At 40.2% G+C, this 17,650-nt stretch overlaps 3 protein-coding genes across 3 annotated transcripts; all 3 read left to right on the top strand.

Moving 5' to 3' along the window:
- The first annotated feature begins 1,420 nt into the window (after positions 1-1,420).
- On the top strand, positions 1,421-2,345 carry LOC139455535 (uncharacterized). Its single transcript, XM_071237086.1, has 3 exons — positions 1,421-1,445; positions 1,831-1,883; positions 2,088-2,345. Exons 1-3 carry the CDS (start codon positions 1,421-1,423, stop codon positions 2,343-2,345), a joined length of 336 nt encoding a protein of 111 aa, XP_071093187.1.
- Positions 2,346-8,234: 5,889 nt separating this feature from the next.
- On the top strand, positions 8,235-9,196 carry LOC139455537 (uncharacterized). Its single transcript, XM_071237087.1, has 3 exons — positions 8,235-8,259; positions 8,680-8,732; positions 8,939-9,196. Exons 1-3 carry the CDS (start codon positions 8,235-8,237, stop codon positions 9,194-9,196), a joined length of 336 nt encoding a protein of 111 aa, XP_071093188.1.
- A 6,436-nt stretch (positions 9,197-15,632) lies between these two features.
- On the top strand, positions 15,633-16,559 carry LOC139455538 (uncharacterized). The gene is made up of 3 exons (XM_071237088.1): positions 15,633-15,657; positions 16,043-16,095; positions 16,302-16,559. The coding sequence occupies exons 1-3, from the start codon at positions 15,633-15,635 to the stop codon at positions 16,557-16,559; spliced, it is 336 nt and encodes a 111-aa protein (XP_071093189.1).
- Positions 16,560-17,650: the final 1,091 nt, after the last annotated feature.

The raw sequence follows: 17,650 nt of genomic DNA on the forward strand, positions 1-17,650 counted from the left end.
CGGTCTTGGATTCACAGTAGATGTATTATAAATTCACAAGGTTTTGAGGGAATTGTTCGATAAGCATAACTTAAAAGTTGGATGGGCCTAAGGAGCCGCGGTTCGCTGTGCAGAGTTGCGTCCCTTTGACACGCCAGAAACCTATGATTGTGGGTTCGAATCCTGGTTCGCCCCGATTATGTTTCTAGCTTTGTCACCACCATACCCGTGCTCGTGGGTTTCACCGAAGTGGTAAACGCCTGAGACCTGCATCACTTCGGGATTTCCTCCCACATGAAGCTGACACGCCGCAATATAACTGGAATACTGTTAAAAGCTTTGTCAAACCCAACTCACAATCACTCACTCATTTAGAAGTTGACGGATGACAGTGTAGACATAATTTATGGATACCAACTTCTTTATTTTACTGTAACATTGACGTTTCGGTATAGATCCTTATATCGTTGTCAAGCAAGGCTGAATAATGAACATGGTACAAAATATATATAGAAGGTGGAGGATTAACACTAACAAACAATTGAATACATGAAAGAGATAAACATGAGTAAGTTAGATAATACACATGATAAGGAAGCCAATTAAACAGGATAAGTATACATAGGAGGGGTCGCTATTGTTTGATAAGTTCATAGTAGGCGGATAGGATGAAATGGCCTTGATCTCTGTTGATTGATGGTTGTGGCGGCGAATGTGGACTGCTTCTCTTTGTTTGCTTTTTGTGAAGTCCTGGAGTTGTTGGAGAGGATTTGGGCGGTTTATGTTGTGATTAGGGCAGTTGGTGATATGGTCCGAATGGCTGATTTACTGTCGGATTTGATGGTTGAAGTTTTGTGCTCTTTGATTCTGGTGTTGATGGGGCGGGATGTTTCACCGACATAGGATTGCCCCATATCATCAGCCGCCTCCTTCAACAACAATATTGACCCCGACTTCGCCAGATCAACCCCTCTCAATTCTCTAAGAAGGGACAACGACAGAAACACGACTAAACACCAAGAACCTAAAGGTGTAGTTTATAAAATTGAGTGTAACTGGACAATCCTATATAGGGAAAACATCCCGCCCTATAACCGTTTGCATTCATCTAGCACCCCAACATTTCCAAAAAGAATACACTAAAAAAAAATTCAATAATTGTAGCCTTTTCCTGTTCACAAATCCTAAAGTGGACACTCATATATTAATTCGACTATGAATTAATTAGTCAAAGAATATTAAATACACGTAACGCCACATTAAATTAGCGGTATTAACTTATACTTTGAAACTGAGAGTTATCTCCCCTCCGTTTGTGCCGATCGTTGCCAAGCTACCGATATCAGCAAAACGACGCCATTTTATGTTGCCGCATCTGCTGTCTCTTTGTTCTCAATCTATAACCTGCCTTGGATTTTGAGCATCGCTTGAGTTTTTAAACATGCAGTCAAGTAGCTGTGTTCAAGGTACCAATGTGTCACAGTTTTATGTTGATTACGTTTCACCGTGTGGTTATGTAATCGGTTACCGTCAGGTTGATGCTAATGTTTCATCACTAAGGTCTATAACTAGGCCTGTATAAATCTCAACCTACTATACGCGTTTCCTTGCATTATATATTTTTATTTGGTACTTAAATTTCCTCAATGGCCAATGCTCACATAAATAGTGATTTGGGGAGAAGCGCACTAACAAATAGAATAAAATAAATACAACTGACACGAACGTGTATAAGATGATAATTATAGACCTATATGGTATATACTTACAAGCTTACGTTTTTAATCAATGACTTTACAGTGTAAATAAGAGTGTGCATGTCTTATTTATTTTCACTTCTCCCCCACACAGATAGGATGTTTCACCCGGCTTTCACCCCTGCTGCCACTCCTGTCCCACGTCGAGTAGGTGTGCTAGGGTTGTAGAAACAGAATATGACTAATTTTTACAACAGATCCTTGTCTAAATCTCAGTGTGTCAAAGTGTTGATGTTCCATAACCTACTGTATTACTACTTTCCTAACTAAAGATACACCGCACCCTACCTATCACTAGTATCAGTATCATGTTTGTCTCATCATTTCTCTTTCCACTTCCCTCCCCACCAGCGTCCTTGTGTGTACCACCCTGAACCCCTGTCCACCCTCCCCACCTCCTACACCTCTGTCCCCGACCCAGCCCCTGTCTCTGTTTCTGTCAACATCACCGGCCACGTCATTATGGTTGACACCGACTTTGTGGAGATCGATCTCGGCCGTGAGGAAGACACACAACCCCTCCCACCCCAGTCCTTCCTGAGAGCCTTGCTGTCCCGCTTCATCAGTCTGGTCAAGAGAGTTTTCACCTCCAACAAAAACGACGCTTAAAGGGACATTTTTCTAACAATCTGAGAAGTCACCTTTCCTCTTTTTTTATGGACACTTGGGCAAATTAGCTATCATTCCCATTTGGTTGTTCTTTCATTAGCATGATTAGTAAATTTTGTTGTTGTTTAAATTGTTGTTGGTTGCTTTATTCTATTATTAATATGGGAGCCTCCTTACGTATAGAACAAACTCAAACATAACCAAAAGCTACAAGTAACATTACAGAATTCTGCGTTCTGATTCTACGTTTGTAGATCTCCTTAGTTCTGTGACAACTTGGCGAATATCGTATGCAATAGTTACAACAATAGGTTTCACAAGTTACTCATGTTAGAAATCGAACCTTGGTCAGGGTGTGACGAGCGAACACTAACTGCTGTGCCATCCTTCAGTCAATCTGTTTTCAGATTTGCCAGTTTAAATGTTCAAATATTATAGAACACTAAATGAAAACCCCTCAAAAGATTACTAGCCGAGTGTGTGTAAGTATATAAGGAATAAAAAAATATATTATGTGAGCTCAGTAATTTGTTTGTACAAACCTGAGGACAGTGATTTCCCCCACCCCAAATTCAAACACGGGTTTAAAATAGGGATGGTAAGAACATGAATAGGGATGTATCAGGAAAGTTTTTGAAGAGAAGTCCTAACTCAGTACACTATGGGCCATAAGACCTGGACATGATTTTTAGCACCTGTCTCCCTGGTCTTGAAACAAAAATGTATTTAATGTGCTCTTGATGCTGAGTTTGTGGAACATCACAGGCCATGTTATTATGGTTGCTCAGTAACAGCATGCTATGAAGTTCTCAAACGATTTCTTACCAAAACAGGCTTCCTAACATTGAATTGAATTTGGTGAAACAGGTCAATAATATACTGGTATACTACATACCTGCAGAACTAATTACAGTTTACAGGATAATTATGATAATAATTTGTGTACTGTACCATCAAAATTCAATTTGGAAATATTTAGGAAATATTTCTTCCTTGCTAATTATTTCCTAGCTTTCATAACTTACCTATGAATAAATTGATACAATCTTTGTGATGGTCATGACAATATTATGGTTGACACTAACTTGAGACTGATTTATTTGAGATTTTGGCAGTGAGGAAGAAACAGAAACCCTCCCAGCCGTCCTTCCTGAGAAGCACAATGTCCCGTCCCGTGTCATCCGAGTGGTCAAAAGCGCCTTCACCTCCAGCAAAAACGTTTAATTAAAGCTTTCCTTGGAACAAGTTCCAGGATATTTTGTTGGGTTCATTAACTTTTCATCTTGTTAATTATTTCCATATGGTTTCAGTTGTATAGATAAATGTTTTTGTTGTTCAAACTGTTTTTTGCTGTTATATTTTATCAATGTTAGTGCCTCCTAAATTATCAAAAGCGTGAATAACATCCTAAAACGGTGCTACAGAATTCTGGTTCTTGTCTAGTAGTAAGTCTAGGTTAGATCTAATAACCAAATAGGTTAATACATCATGAGGTATAGATTAGCGCATCTTTTTATAAAGTATGCACAATCATAGATGTTATTTTTTATGAATAAGCATCAAGAATGAATTCCGCCTCTGAGTACAGGGATTATTTTGAAATGACTAAAGCACTTGACAAACCTAGCCTGACTGTAGCTATTGAATCACAGCTCTTTATTAAAAGAATGCGACCAGACGATATTGACACTTCTAATGGCATGTCTACATGAAAGAAGGTTTGTCGCCATTCCAAATGAACCCTGTAGGAAACTAGGAATTCCACAGAGTAGAAAAGGTCCTTGGTATCCATAGCTGGCCACAAGAGCCAAAAACAAGATTCTTGCTCATGCTTTCAGTCACTGGTTTGTGTGATCATGACTTGATATCATATACAAGCCGGCGTGATACAGCTTACTTCCGTGTGGTCACAGATATAATGTATATTTTCAGTTTAGGAGAGTAAATAAAATGAGAAATTTGCAACACTGTTCAACCTCAATAGTTTCTGCTTCGAAAAGCTTGAAGCTTCTGTGATAGTTATCACCAGTGACAATTATCCTATCTGACATTTTATTGAAAAAAGTCCAACTATTCTTTGGCCATACTTAGTATTGTTGATGTTTTGTTTTGTTTGTTCTTTAACTCCGCACTCACCAATATTCCAGCTATATGACGTATGTAAATAATCGAGTCTGGACAAGACAATCCAGTGATTGACATCATGAGTATCGATCAACGCAATTGGCATACAAAGACATGCATCAACCAAGTCAGAAACCTTGACCACCCGATCCTCGTTAGTTGCCTCTTGAATGCTTGTTTGTTTGTTTGTTGTTTAACGCCGCGCTCAGCAATATTCAAGCTATATGACAGCGGGTCTGCAAATAATCGAGTCTGGACCAGACAATCCAGTGATTGATATTATGAACATCAATCCACGAAATTGGGATACAATGACATGCATCAACAAAGTCAACGATCCTGACCACCCGATCCCATTAGTCGCCTTTTACGAAAGCACAGTCGCCTTTTATGGCAAGCATGGTTTGCTGAAGACCTATTCTACCCCGGATCTTCATGGGTGGGTACATCGTCATGGATATTAAATGTCACCTTGCATACTCCATTATAATGTAAATGAACCTCTGCATTTGTAACATTTCCTGCGGTGTTAGTTTTGTAGTTTCAACTATCAAGTCTTGATAGTCGCTTGATCTTCACGGGTCCAGTTTACATTGAATCCATGCATATACAAACATGTACTATCAACGCAAGCATTTGTAGTGCACATGCACACAAGCATTATCACTACTTACTGTCATCCAAATGAAAATCCAACTCTTCTGAAAGAATGTGTTCTGTCTAATGGCTGTAGATGAGATTTCTCTTGAAAACATGAGGTCACCATTAGATGATTTCACTCATTAGTGGTATGTGGGGCAGCCAATTGGCTGAATCACTCGCACGTTAGCCTGAACAACTTGGTTCCATTATTTCTAATATGGGTTTACAGCGGTAGAAAGTAACAGCTTTTGTGATATAACTTATAATGATGACATATAGCAAAACCCTTTAAAATGGAAAATTTCTACCAATCCTTATGATACCTTAACTATTGGGCAGTTTGGCAAGGACCACAGGACTAGTGCCAATTTCTAACGCTGGGTATATCAGACAAGTAGGCTATATCAACTCCTACTTAAATGCACTGAAAGGCCAAAGAAAGTAGCCACCAATTTCGAGGACTGATAAAGTAAAAATTTCTTCGTTAAATATCAAACCTGTTTTATTCATAGACAAAACAGGATCTTACAGCATCACATGACCAATTGTGTCTCACAAGCAACAATCTATCACTGTTTCATTGAAGGCGATGAAAGATGGCTGGATATTGAACTGAAGTTCAACAAAAACTATTGATTAGTCTTTTGAAACTCAACAATGTCATCTTAGACAGTCTATCAGCATCTTAAATATAAAGGGTAAAGTCTGTGAAAGTGATCTTCACATCCTCTACGTTATCCAACCAAGTTTCGGTTACAACAATTAAATCAATTTTGTTCACATATTTGACAAAGTCATTATCTGTTAACTCATATATTATGCCTGAAACATTCCAGAAGAGAAAGTTAATGAAGCTAATATTACTGTCGCTTCTCTCACTTGATAGGTTCTCTTGATGAGCAGTAAAATCAGCGTATAGACCCTGGCCACACCCTTATCTCTGCCTCCCTACTGCTGACCTCTGTGACCTCGAGCGCGTATCCCGTCTCTCATCCTGTTGTCTTTCTTCTCTCTCATCCTCTGTGCCTCCAGATATGCTTTCCTGTGCAGCTTGGGGGCACGGGTGGCCCAGTCGTCTAAGGCGCCGCGATTCGTTGTGCAGAGTTGCGTCCCTTGGACACGCCAGAAACCTATGATTGTGGGTTCGAATCCCGGTTCGCCCCGATTATGTTTCTAGCTTTGTCAGCACCATACCCGTGCTCGTGGGTTTCACCGAAGTGGTAAACGCCTGAGACCTGCATCACTTCGGGTTTTCCTTCCACATTAAGCTGACATGCCGCGATAAAACTGGAATACTGTTAAAAGCTTCGTCAAACCCAACTCACAATCACTCACTCACTCACTCACTTAGAAGTTGACGGATGACAATGTAGACACAATTTATGGATAACAACTTCTTTATTTTACTGTAACATCGACGTTTCGGTATAGATCCATGGTACAAAATATATATAGAATTAGAAGGTGGAGGATTAACAGAAACAAACAGTTGCATACATGAGAGAGATTGACATGAGTAGGTTAAATAATAACAGAAGGTTAAAACAGTAACAAAATGATGGACAGAGAACACATGACGAGGAAGCCAATGAGACAGGAAGCCAATTAAACAGGATAAGTATACATAGGAGGGGTCGCTATTGTTTAATGAGTTCACAGTAGGCGGATAGGATGAAATGACCTTGATGGTTTGTGGCGGCGAATGTGGACTGCTTCTCTTAGTTTGCTTTTTTGTGAAGTCCTGGGTCCCGTTCCACAAAGCGATCGTAACTACAATCAATCTTAGAGACTTACGTCGATTATAAAATCGTCTTAGCTAAAGTTTACGCCCGTTCCACAAAGCTATCTTAGGGCGATTGTAACTTTACAAGTTCTTAAGTAGCCGATCTTAACAAAGATCGGAATCTTCAGCCATGAAGATACGAAAGTTTCCCTAAGAGTGGCCTCCCTTGGTCATGTTTAGCAGACGACGCATTGTCGAAATATGGCTGAATCGCAGACCTCTGTCGGCGTCAAACACGTTCGTCGCAGCAATTTTTCAGCAAGCGAGATCGCTGTCCTTGTTGATGAGGTGGCTGTTCACCACACGACACTGAATTCCTCATTCAGCTCTACCGTCACCAATAAGCTGAAAGGCAGCATATGGGACGACATCGCTAACAAGTAAGTGAGCTGTGGACTGTCAGAATGTTATCTGATATAATAATAAGTCAACATACGCCATCTTTTTTGTTATGGTACAATATTTAAGATCGATTTTAGCGATCCTAAGTTGGTCCAGAGCAACTTAGCATTTTGATCTTAACTTACAACTCTCTTAGTTAAGATTGCTTTGTGGAAAGGGCGGCCGATCGTAACAAAAATTTAAGAGCGCGTACTTAGTGAGTTACAATCAACTTAGCCCTAAGATCGCTTTGTGGAACGGGGCCCTGGAGGTTGTTGGAGAGGATTTGGGCGGTCCATGTTGTGATTAGGGCAGTTGCTGATATGGTCCGAATGCCTGATTTACTGTCGATTTGATGGTTGAAGTTTTGTGCTCTTTGATTCTGGTGTTGATGGGGCGGGATGTTTCACCTACAAGGGATTGCCCCATATCATCCGCCGCCTCCTCAAACAGCAACCCAATATTGACCCCGACTTCGCCAGATCCACCTCCCTCAATTTTCTAAGAAGGGACAACGGCAGAAACACAACTAAACGCCAAGAACCTAAAGGTGTAGTTTACAAAATTGGCTGTAACTGGACAATTCTATATGGGGAAAAAATCCTGCCTTATAACCGTTTGCATTCATCTAGCACCCCTACATTTCCAAAAAGAATACACGAAAATAAGATTCAATAATTGTAGCCTTTTCCTGTTCACAAATCCTAAAGTGGACACTCATATATTAAGTCGACTATGAATTAATAAGTCAGAATATCAAATAAACGTAACACCACATCAAATTAGCGGTATTAACTTATACTTTGAAACTGCGAGTTATCTCCCTTCCGTTGGTGCCGATCGTTGCCAAGCTACCGATATCAGCAAACCGACGCCATTTTATGTTGCCGCATCTGCTGTCTGTTTGTTCTGAATCTATAACCTGCCTTGGATTTTGAGCATCGCTTGAGTTTTTAAACATGCAGTCAAGTAGCTGTGTTCAAGGTACCAATGTGTCACAGTTTTATGTTGATTACGTTTCACCGTATGGGTATGTAATCGGTTACCGTCAGGTTGATGCCAAGGTCTCATCACTAGGCTCTCTAACAAGGACTATAGAAATCTCAACGTACTTCAACGTTTCTCAAGATATGCTAAACCCGTTTCCTCGCATTTTATATTTCTTCTATGTACTTCAATTTCTTCAATGGCCAATGCTAACATAAATAGTGATTTTGTCCTGCCCCCAGGTGAACAGCCCACTTTCAAATAGAACGAATTAATAAATACAACTGACACGAACGTGTATAGATATATATAGGCCTACCGGTATATGGTATATACTTACAAGCTTACGTTTTAATAGCTTTACAGTGTAAATAAGCATGTACATGTTTTATTTATTTTCACTTCTCCCCCACACAGATAGGATGTTTCACCCGGCTTTCACCCCTGCTGCCACTCCTGTCCCACGTCGAGTAGGTGTGCTAGGGTTGTAGAAACAGAATATGACTAACTTTTACAACAGATCCTTGTCTAAATCTCAGTGTGTCAAAGTGTTGATGTTCCATAACCTACTGTATGACCACGTTCCTAACTAAAGATACACCACACCCTACCTATCACTAGTATCAGTATCACGTTTGTCTCATCATTTCTCTCTTTCCACTTCCCTCCCCACTAGCGTCCTTGTGTGTACCACCCTGAACCCCTGTCCACCCTCCCCACCTCTTACACCTCTGTCCCCGACCCAGCCCCAGTCTCTGTTTCTGTCAACATCACCGGCCACGTCATTATGGTTGACACCGACTTTGTGGAGATCGATCTCGGTCGTGAGGAAGACACACAACCCCTCCCACCCCAGTCCTTCCTGAGAGCCTTGCTGTCCCGCTTCATCCGTCTGGTCAAGAGAGTCTTCACCTCCAACAAAAACGACGCTTAAAGGGACATTTTTTTAACAATCTGAGAAGCCACCTTTTCTTTTTTTTGTATGGACACTTTGGGAAATTAGTTATTATTCCGATTTGGCTGTTCTTTCATTAGCATGATTAGTAAATTTTGTTGTTGTCAAAATTGTTGTTGGTTGCTTTATTCTATTATTAGTGTAGGAGCCTCCTTACGTATAGAACAAAATCAAACCTAACCTAAAGCTACAAATAACATTACAGAATTCTGATTCTACGTTTGTAGATCTCCTCAAGTCTTGGCGAATATTGTATGCAATAGTTAAATATTCTACTACATCAATAGGTTTCACAAGTTACTCATGTTAGAAATCGAACCTTGGACAGGGTGTGACAAGCAAACACTTACTGCTGTGCCACCCTTCAGTCAATATGTGTGTGTGTGTGTGTGTGTGTGTGTGTGTGTGTGTGTGTGTGTGTGTGTGTGTGTGTGTGTGTGTGTGTGTGTGTGTGTGTGTGTGTGTGTGTTTGTGTGTGTGTGTGTGTGTGTGTGTGTGTTTATATGGAATAAAAAAGTATATATTTTGAGCTCAGCAATTTATTTGTTTGAACAAACCTGAGGACAATTATTCCCCCCTCCCCAAATTCAAACATTGTGTTTAAAAGAGGGATGGTTAGAACATGAATAGGGATGTATCAGGAAAGTTTTTGAAGAGAAGTCCTAACTCAGTAGACTATGGGCCATAAGACCTAGACATGATTTTCATCACCTGTCTCCCGGGTCTTGAAACAAAAATGTATTGTTTCCGCTCTTGATGCTGATTTTGTGGAAAATCACAGACCATGTTATTATGGTTGCTCGGTAACAACATGCCATGAAATTCTCAAATAATTTCTTACCAAAACAGGTTTCTTAACATTGAATTGAATTACGTGAAAGCGAGGTCAATAATGTACTGGTATACTATATACCTGCATAACTAATTACAGTTTACAGGATAAATATGATAATAATTTGTGTACTGTCATACAACCATCAAAATACAATTCGGACATATTCAGGAAATATTTCTTCCTTGCTAATCATTTCCCAGCTTTCATAACTCCCAGCTTTTCATAATTTATACAATCTTTGTGATGGCCATGACAACAATATGGTTGACATTCACTTGAGACTGACTTATTTAAGATTTTGGCAGTGAGGAAGAAACACAAATCCTCCCAGCCGTCCTTCCTGAGAACCATGATGTCCCGTGTCATCCGAGTGGTCAAAAGAGTCTTCACCTCCAGCAACAACGTTTAAAGCTTTCCTTGGAACAAGTTCCAGGACATTTTGTTGGATTCATTAACTTTTCGTCATATTAATTATTTCCATATGGTTACTTTTGTTTAAATAAATGTTTTTGTTGTTCAAACTGTTGTTTGCTGTTATATTTTATCAATGTTAGTGCCTCCTATAATTATCAAAAGCGTGAGTAACATCCTAAAACCACGCTACAGAATTCTGGTTCTTGTCTGGCAGTAAGTCCAGGTTAGATCTAATAACCAAATAGGCTTACACATCATGAGGTATAGATTAGCGCATTTTTTTACATAGTATGCACAATCATTGACATTTTTCTTTATGAATTAGCATCAAGAATGAATTCCGCCTCTGAGGACAGGGATGATTTTGAAATGACTAAAGCGCTTGACAAACCTAGCCTGACAGCTATTGAATCACAGCTCTCTTTTAAAAGAATGCGACCAGACCATAATGACACTTCTAATGGAATGTCTACATTAAAGAAGGTTCGTCACCATTCCAAATGAACCCTGTAGGAATTCCACAGAGTATATAGGTCCTTGGTATCCATTGCTGGCCATAAGAGCCCCAAAACAAGATTCTTGCTCATGCTTTCAGCCCCTTGTTGATATCATATACAAGCCGGCGTGATACAGCTTACTTCCGTGTGGTCACAGATATCAATGTATATTTTCAGTTTATGAGAGTAAATAAAATGAGACATTTGCAACACTGTCAACCTCAATAGTTTATGCTTTGAAAAACTTGAAGCTTCTGTTAAGTGACAATTGTCCCATCTAACATTTTATTGAAAAAAGGCCAACTATCCATTGGCCATACTTAGTTTTTGTTGATTTTTTGTTTTCTTTCTTCTTTAACGCCGCACTCACCAATATTCCAGCTATATGTCGTAAGGTATATGACATGTAAATAATCGAGTCTGGACAAGACAATCCAGTGATTGACATCATGAGCATCAATCAACGCAATTGGCATAGAAAGACATGCATCAACCAAGTCAGCAATCCTGACCACCCGATCCTCGTTGCCTCTTGAAAGGTTTTTGTTTGTTGTTTAACGCCGCACTCAGCAATATTCAAGCTATATGACGGCCGTCTGTTAATAACCGAGTCTGGACCAGACAATCCAGTGATTGATATTATGAGTATATTTCCACGAAATTGGGATACGATGACATGCATCATCAAGGTCAGCGAGCCTGACCACCCAATCCCTTTTGTCGTCTTTTACTACAAGCATAGTCGCCTTTTACGGCAAGCATGAGTTGCGGAAGACCTTATCTACCCCGGGTCTCCTCTTGAAAGCAAAGTAGCCTCTTACTGCAAGCATCAGTTGCTGAAGACTAGTTCTAACCTGGCTCTTCATGGGTGGGTACATCGTCATGGATATTAAATGTTACCTGACATACTCCTTTATAATGTAAATGAACCTCCAGTGTAATATTTCCTGCAGTGTTAGTTTTGTTCTTTCAAATCTCAAATCTTGATATCCATTTGATACCATTACATATTGTACTATGCATCGGCATGCAAAGAGATCCCGACCTCGTTAGTCGCCTTGTACGACAAGCATATTCTCCTTTTACGGCTAGCATGGGTTGCTGAAGACCTATTCTACCCCGGATCTTCACGGGTCCTGATTACATTGAATCCATGCATATACAAACATGTACTATCAACGCAAGCATTTGTAGTGCACATGCACGAAAGCACTATGACTACATACTGTCGTCCAAATGAAAATCCAATTCTTCAGAAAAAATGTAATCTGTCTAATGCCTGTAGAAGAGATTTCTCTTGAAAACATGAGGTCACCATTAGATGATTTCACTCATTAGTGGTATGTGGGGCAGCCAATTGGCTGAATCCCTCGCCCGTTAGCCTGAACAACATGGTTCCATTATTTCTAATATGGGTATACAGCGGTAGAAAGTAACAGTTTTAGTGATATAACCTATAATGATAACATATAGCAAAACCCTTAAAAATGGAATTTTTTTTGCTAATCCTTATGATACCTTAACTATTGGGCAGTTTGGCAAGGACCACAGGACTAGTGCCAATTTCTAACGCTGGGTATGTCAGACAAGTAGGCTATATCAACTCCTACTTAAATGCACTGAAAGGCCAAAGAAAGTAGCCACCAAGTTCGAGGACTAATGAAGTAAAAATTTCATTCAATAAATATCAAACCTGTTTAATTCATAGACAAAACAGGCTCTTACAGGATCACATAACCAATTTTGTCTCACAAGCCACAATCTGTCACTGTTTCATTGAAGGTGATGAAAGATGGCTGGATCTTGAACAGAAGTTCAACAAAAACAACCGAGTAGTAGTTTTAAGCTCAACAATGTCATCTTCTCCAAAATCAGACTTCGTTCCTGTTCTGGCTTTATAGTCTCCGCCACAATTAACAATAGCATCTCTTAATTCTGATAAAATGTCCAACAAACTGTTTGGAAATATAGGGGTGCCACTTTTACAATCAACAGATAAAATGTAATAGGAGCTAGATCCCTCAGGATGGATATATACACATGCATATTATACGTCAGATTGACGGCCGAGCTAGGAATTATCAATACACACACACACACACACAGTGGTAAACGTCTGAGACCTGCATCACTTCGGGCTTTCCTCCCAAATTAAGCTGACACGCCATGATATAACTGGAATACTGTTAAAAGCGGCGTTAAACCCCACTCACTCACTCTGCCTGTCTTAGACAGTCTATCAGCATCTTTAATATAAAGGGTAAAGTCTGTGAAAGTGACCTTCATATCCTCTACATTATCCAACCATATTATGCCTGAGACATTCCAGAAGAGAAACTTAATGAAGCTATTATTACTGTCGCTTCTCTCCCTTGATGGGTTCTCTTGATGAGCAGTAAAATCAGCGTATAGGCCCTGTCCACACCCTTATCTCTGTCCCCCTACTGCTGGCCTGTGTGACCTCGAGCGCGTATCCCGTCTCTCATCCTGTTGTCTTTCCTCTCTCTCATCCTCTGTGCCTCCAGATATGCTTTCCTGTTCAGCTTGGGGGCACGGGTGGCCCAGTCGTCTAAGGCGCCGCGATTCGTTGTGCAGAGTTGCGTCCCTTGGACACGCCAGAAACCTATGATTGTGGGTTTGAATCCCGGTTCACCCCGATTATGTTTCTAGGTTTGTCAGCACCATACCCGGTGCTCGTGTGTTTCACCGAAGTGGTAAACGTCTTAGACCTGCATCACTTCGGGCTTTCCTCCCACATTAAGCTGACACGCCGTGATATAACTGGAATACTGTTAAAAGCGGCGTTAAACCCAACTAACTTACTCACTCACTCACTCACTCCTGTGCAGCTTCATCTTTTCTAGTATCTCTCCTCTCTTCGGCTTCCCTCACTAATTTCCCTTCTCTGTAGTAGAACCGTGTGTCTGGTTCGTCTGTTCTGCATTTTAGTAATTCCTGTCTCTGATTTAAAGTCAAGTCATTAGAGATGCCATATCCTTTACCTTTAAGGACGAACCACATTGACACAGCTTGCATTTTGTCGTCCCAGTGCAGCATCTTCACGAGAAGGTTTATTAGGCTTCTTCGTCGGCATACGATGTGCACGTTTCTACATCTCTGGAATTGAGCGGGGGAATTTCTTCTCTATCTTCAGTACTTCCAGAACTTTCTCCTTACACACCATATATGATTCATGTTGTAATTCAGGCACTCCATATAATATCACATTATTTTTCCTGTTTCTGCGGTCTTGGAATCATAGTAGATGTATTATAAATTCACAAGGTTTTGAGGGAATTGTTCGATAAGCATAACTTAAAAGTTGGATGGGCCTAAGGCGCCGCGATTCGCTGTGCAGAGTTGCGTCCCTTTGACACGCCAGAAACCTATGATTGTGGGTTCCAATCCCAGTTCGCCCCGATTATGTTTCTAGCTTTGTCAGCACCATACCCGTGCTCGTGGGTTTCACCGAAGTGGTAAACGCCTGAGACCTGCATCACTTCGGGATTTCCTCCCACATGAAGCTGACACGCCGCAATATAACTGGAATACTGTTAAAAGCTTCGTCAAACCCAACTCACAATCACTCACTCACTCATTTAGAAGTTGACGGATGACAATGTAGACATAATTTATGGATACCAACTTCTTTATTTTACTGTAACCTTGACGTTTCGGTATAGATCCTTACGCCGTTGTCAAGCAAGGCTGAATAATGAACATGGTACAAAATATATATAGAAGGTGGAGGATTAACAGTAACAAACAATTGCATACATGAAAGAGATAAACATGAGTAAGTTAGATAATACACATGATAAGGAAGCCAATTAAACAGGATTAGTATACATAGGAGAGGTCGCTATTGCTTGATGAGTTAACAGTAGGTGGATAGGAAGAAATGGCCTTGATCTCTGTTGATTGATGGTTGTGGCGGCGAATGTGGACTGCTTCTCTTTGTTTGCTTTTTGTGAAGTCCTGGAGTTGTTGGAGAGGATTTGGGCGGTTTATGTTGTGATTAGGGCAGTTGCTGATATGGTCCGAATGCCTGATTTACTGTCGGATTTGATGGTTGAAGTTTTGTGCTCTTTGATTCTGGTGTTGATGGGGCGGGATGTTTCACCGACATAGGATTGCCCCATATCATCAGCCGCCTCCTTCAACAACAATATTGATCCCGACTTCGCCAGATCAACCCCCCTCAATTCTCTAAGAAGGGACAACGACAGAAACACGACTAAACGCCAAGAACCTAAAGGTGTAGTTTATAAAATTGACTGTAACTGGACAATCCTATATAGGGAAAACATCCCGCCCTATAACCGTTTGCATTCATCTAGCACCCCAACATTTCCAAAAAGAATACACTAAAAAAAGATTCAATAATTGTAGCCTTTTCCTGTCCACAAATCCTTAAGTGGACACTCATATATTAAGTCGACTATGAATTAATTAGTCAAAGAATATTAAATACACGTAACGCCACATTAAATTAGCGGTATTAACTTATACTTTGAAACTGAGAGTTATCTCCCCTCCGTTTGTGCCGATCGTTGCCAAGCTACCGATATCAGCAAAACGACGCCATTTTATGTTGCCGCATCTGCTGTCTCTTTGTTCTCAATCTATAACCTGCCTTGGATTTTGAGCATCGCTTGAGTTTTTAAACATGCAGTCAAGTAGCTGTGTTCAAGGTACCAATGTGTCACAGTTTTATGTTGATTACGTTTCACCGTGTGGTTATGTAATCGGTTACCGTCAGGTTGATGCTAATGTTTCATCACTAAGGTCTATAACTAGGCCTGTATAAATCTCAACCTACTATATGCGTTTCCTTGCATTATATATTTTTGTTTGGTACTTAAATTTCCTCAATGGCCAATGCTCACATAAATAGTGATTTGGGGAGAAGCGCACTAACAAATAGAATAAAATAAATACAACTGACACGAACGTGTATAAGATGATAATTATAGACCTATATGGTATATACTTACAAGCTTACGATTTTAATCAATGACTTTACAGTGTAAATAAGAGTGTGCATGTCTTATTTATTTTCACTTCTCCCCCACACAGATAGGATGTTTCACCCGGCTTTCACCCCTGCTGCCACTCCTGTCCCACGTCGAGTAGGTGTGCTAGGGTTGTAGAAACAGAATATGACTAACTTTTACAACAGATCCTTGTCTAAATCTCAGTGTGTCAAAGTGTTGATGTTCCATAACCTACTGTATTACTACTTTCCTAACTAAAGATAGACCGCACCCTACCTATCACTAGTATCAGTATCATGTTTGTCTCATCATTTCTCTCTTTCCACTTCCCTCCCCACCAGCGTCCTTGTGTGTACCACCCTGAACCCCTGTCCACCCTCCCCACCTCCTACACCTCTGTCCCCGACCCAGCCCCTGTCTCTGTTTCTGTCAACATCACCGGCCACGTCATTATGGTTGACACCGACTTTGTGGAGATCGATCTCGGCCGTGAGGAAGACACACAACCCCTCCCACCCCAGTCCTTCCTGAGAGCCTTGCTGTCCCGCTTCATCCGTCTGGTCAAGAGAATCTTTACCTCCAACAAAATCGACGCTTAAAGGGACATTTTTCTAACAATCTGAGAAGTCACCTTTCCTTTTTTTTGTATGGACACTTTGGCAAATTAGTTATCATTCCCATTTGGTTGTTCTTTCATTAGCATGATTAGTAAATTTTGTTGTTGTCAAAATTGTTGTTGGTTGCTTTATTCTATTATTAGTGTAGGAGCCTCCTTACGTATGGAACAAACTCAAACCTAACCTTAAGCTACAAATAACATTACAGAATTCTGATTCTACGTTTGTAGATCTCCTCAAGTCTGTGACAACTTGGCGAATATTGTATGCAATAGTTAAATATTATACTACAACAATAGGTTTCACAAGTTGCTCATGTTAGAAATCGAACCTTGGTCAGGGTGTGACAAGCAAACACTAACTGCTGTGCCACCCTTCAGTCAATCTGTGTGTTTGTGTGTGTGTGTGTGTGTGTGTGTGTGTGTGTGTGTGTGTGTGTGTATTTATATGGACTAAAAAAGTATATATTTTGAGCTCAGCAATTTATTTGTTTGAACAAACCTGAGGACAATTATTACCCCCACCCCAAATTCAAACATTGTGTTTAAAAGAGGGATGGTAAGAACATGAATAGGGATGTATCAGGAAAGTTTTCAAAGAGAAGTCCTAACTCAGTAGACTATGGGCCATAAGACCTGGACATAATTTTCATCACCTGTCTCCTGGGTCTTGAAACAAAAATGTATTGTTTCCGCTCTTGATGCTGATTTTGTGGAACATCACAGGCCATGTTATTATGGTTGCTTGGTAACAGCATGCTATGAAGTTCTCAAACGATTTCTTACCTAAACATTGAATTGAATAAGGTGAAACAAGTCAATAATATACTGGTATACTATATATCTGCATAACTAATTACAGTTGACAGGATAATTATGATAATAATTTGTGTACTGTACCATCCAAATACAATTCGGAAATATATAGGAAATATTTCTTCCTTGCTAATTATTTCCTAGCTTTCATAACTCATAAATAAATTGATACAATCTTTGTGATGGTCATGACAATAATATGGTTGACACTAACTTGAGACTGACTTATTTAAGATTTTGGCAGTGAGGAAGAAACAC

Source organism: Haliotis cracherodii, unplaced genomic scaffold (genome assembly GCF_022045235.1).
Source record: "Haliotis cracherodii isolate W230 unplaced genomic scaffold, xgHalCrac1.p SCAF_11, whole genome shotgun sequence".
Taxonomy (NCBI): domain Eukaryota; kingdom Metazoa; phylum Mollusca; class Gastropoda; order Lepetellida; family Haliotidae; genus Haliotis; species Haliotis cracherodii.

Bases quoted from the DNA above. Each gene is read 5' to 3' on its own strand.
- LOC139455535 (XM_071237086.1), top strand. From the start codon at position 1,421: ATGCAGTCAAGTAGCTGTGTTCAAG. The intron at 1,446-1,830 runs GTACCAATGTGT...TCCCCCACACAG, and splicing joins GTCAAGTAGCTGTGTTCAAG to ATAGGATGTTTCACCCGGCT. The intron at 1,884-2,087 runs GTAGGTGTGCTA...CCTCCCCACCAG, and splicing joins CCACTCCTGTCCCACGTCGA to CGTCCTTGTGTGTACCACCC.
- LOC139455538 (XM_071237088.1), top strand. From the start codon at position 15,633: ATGCAGTCAAGTAGCTGTGTTCAAG. The intron at 15,658-16,042 runs GTACCAATGTGT...TCCCCCACACAG, and splicing joins GTCAAGTAGCTGTGTTCAAG to ATAGGATGTTTCACCCGGCT. The intron at 16,096-16,301 runs GTAGGTGTGCTA...CCTCCCCACCAG, and splicing joins CCACTCCTGTCCCACGTCGA to CGTCCTTGTGTGTACCACCC.
- LOC139455537 (XM_071237087.1), top strand. From the start codon at position 8,235: ATGCAGTCAAGTAGCTGTGTTCAAG. The intron at 8,260-8,679 runs GTACCAATGTGT...TCCCCCACACAG, and splicing joins GTCAAGTAGCTGTGTTCAAG to ATAGGATGTTTCACCCGGCT. The intron at 8,733-8,938 runs GTAGGTGTGCTA...CCTCCCCACTAG, and splicing joins CCACTCCTGTCCCACGTCGA to CGTCCTTGTGTGTACCACCC.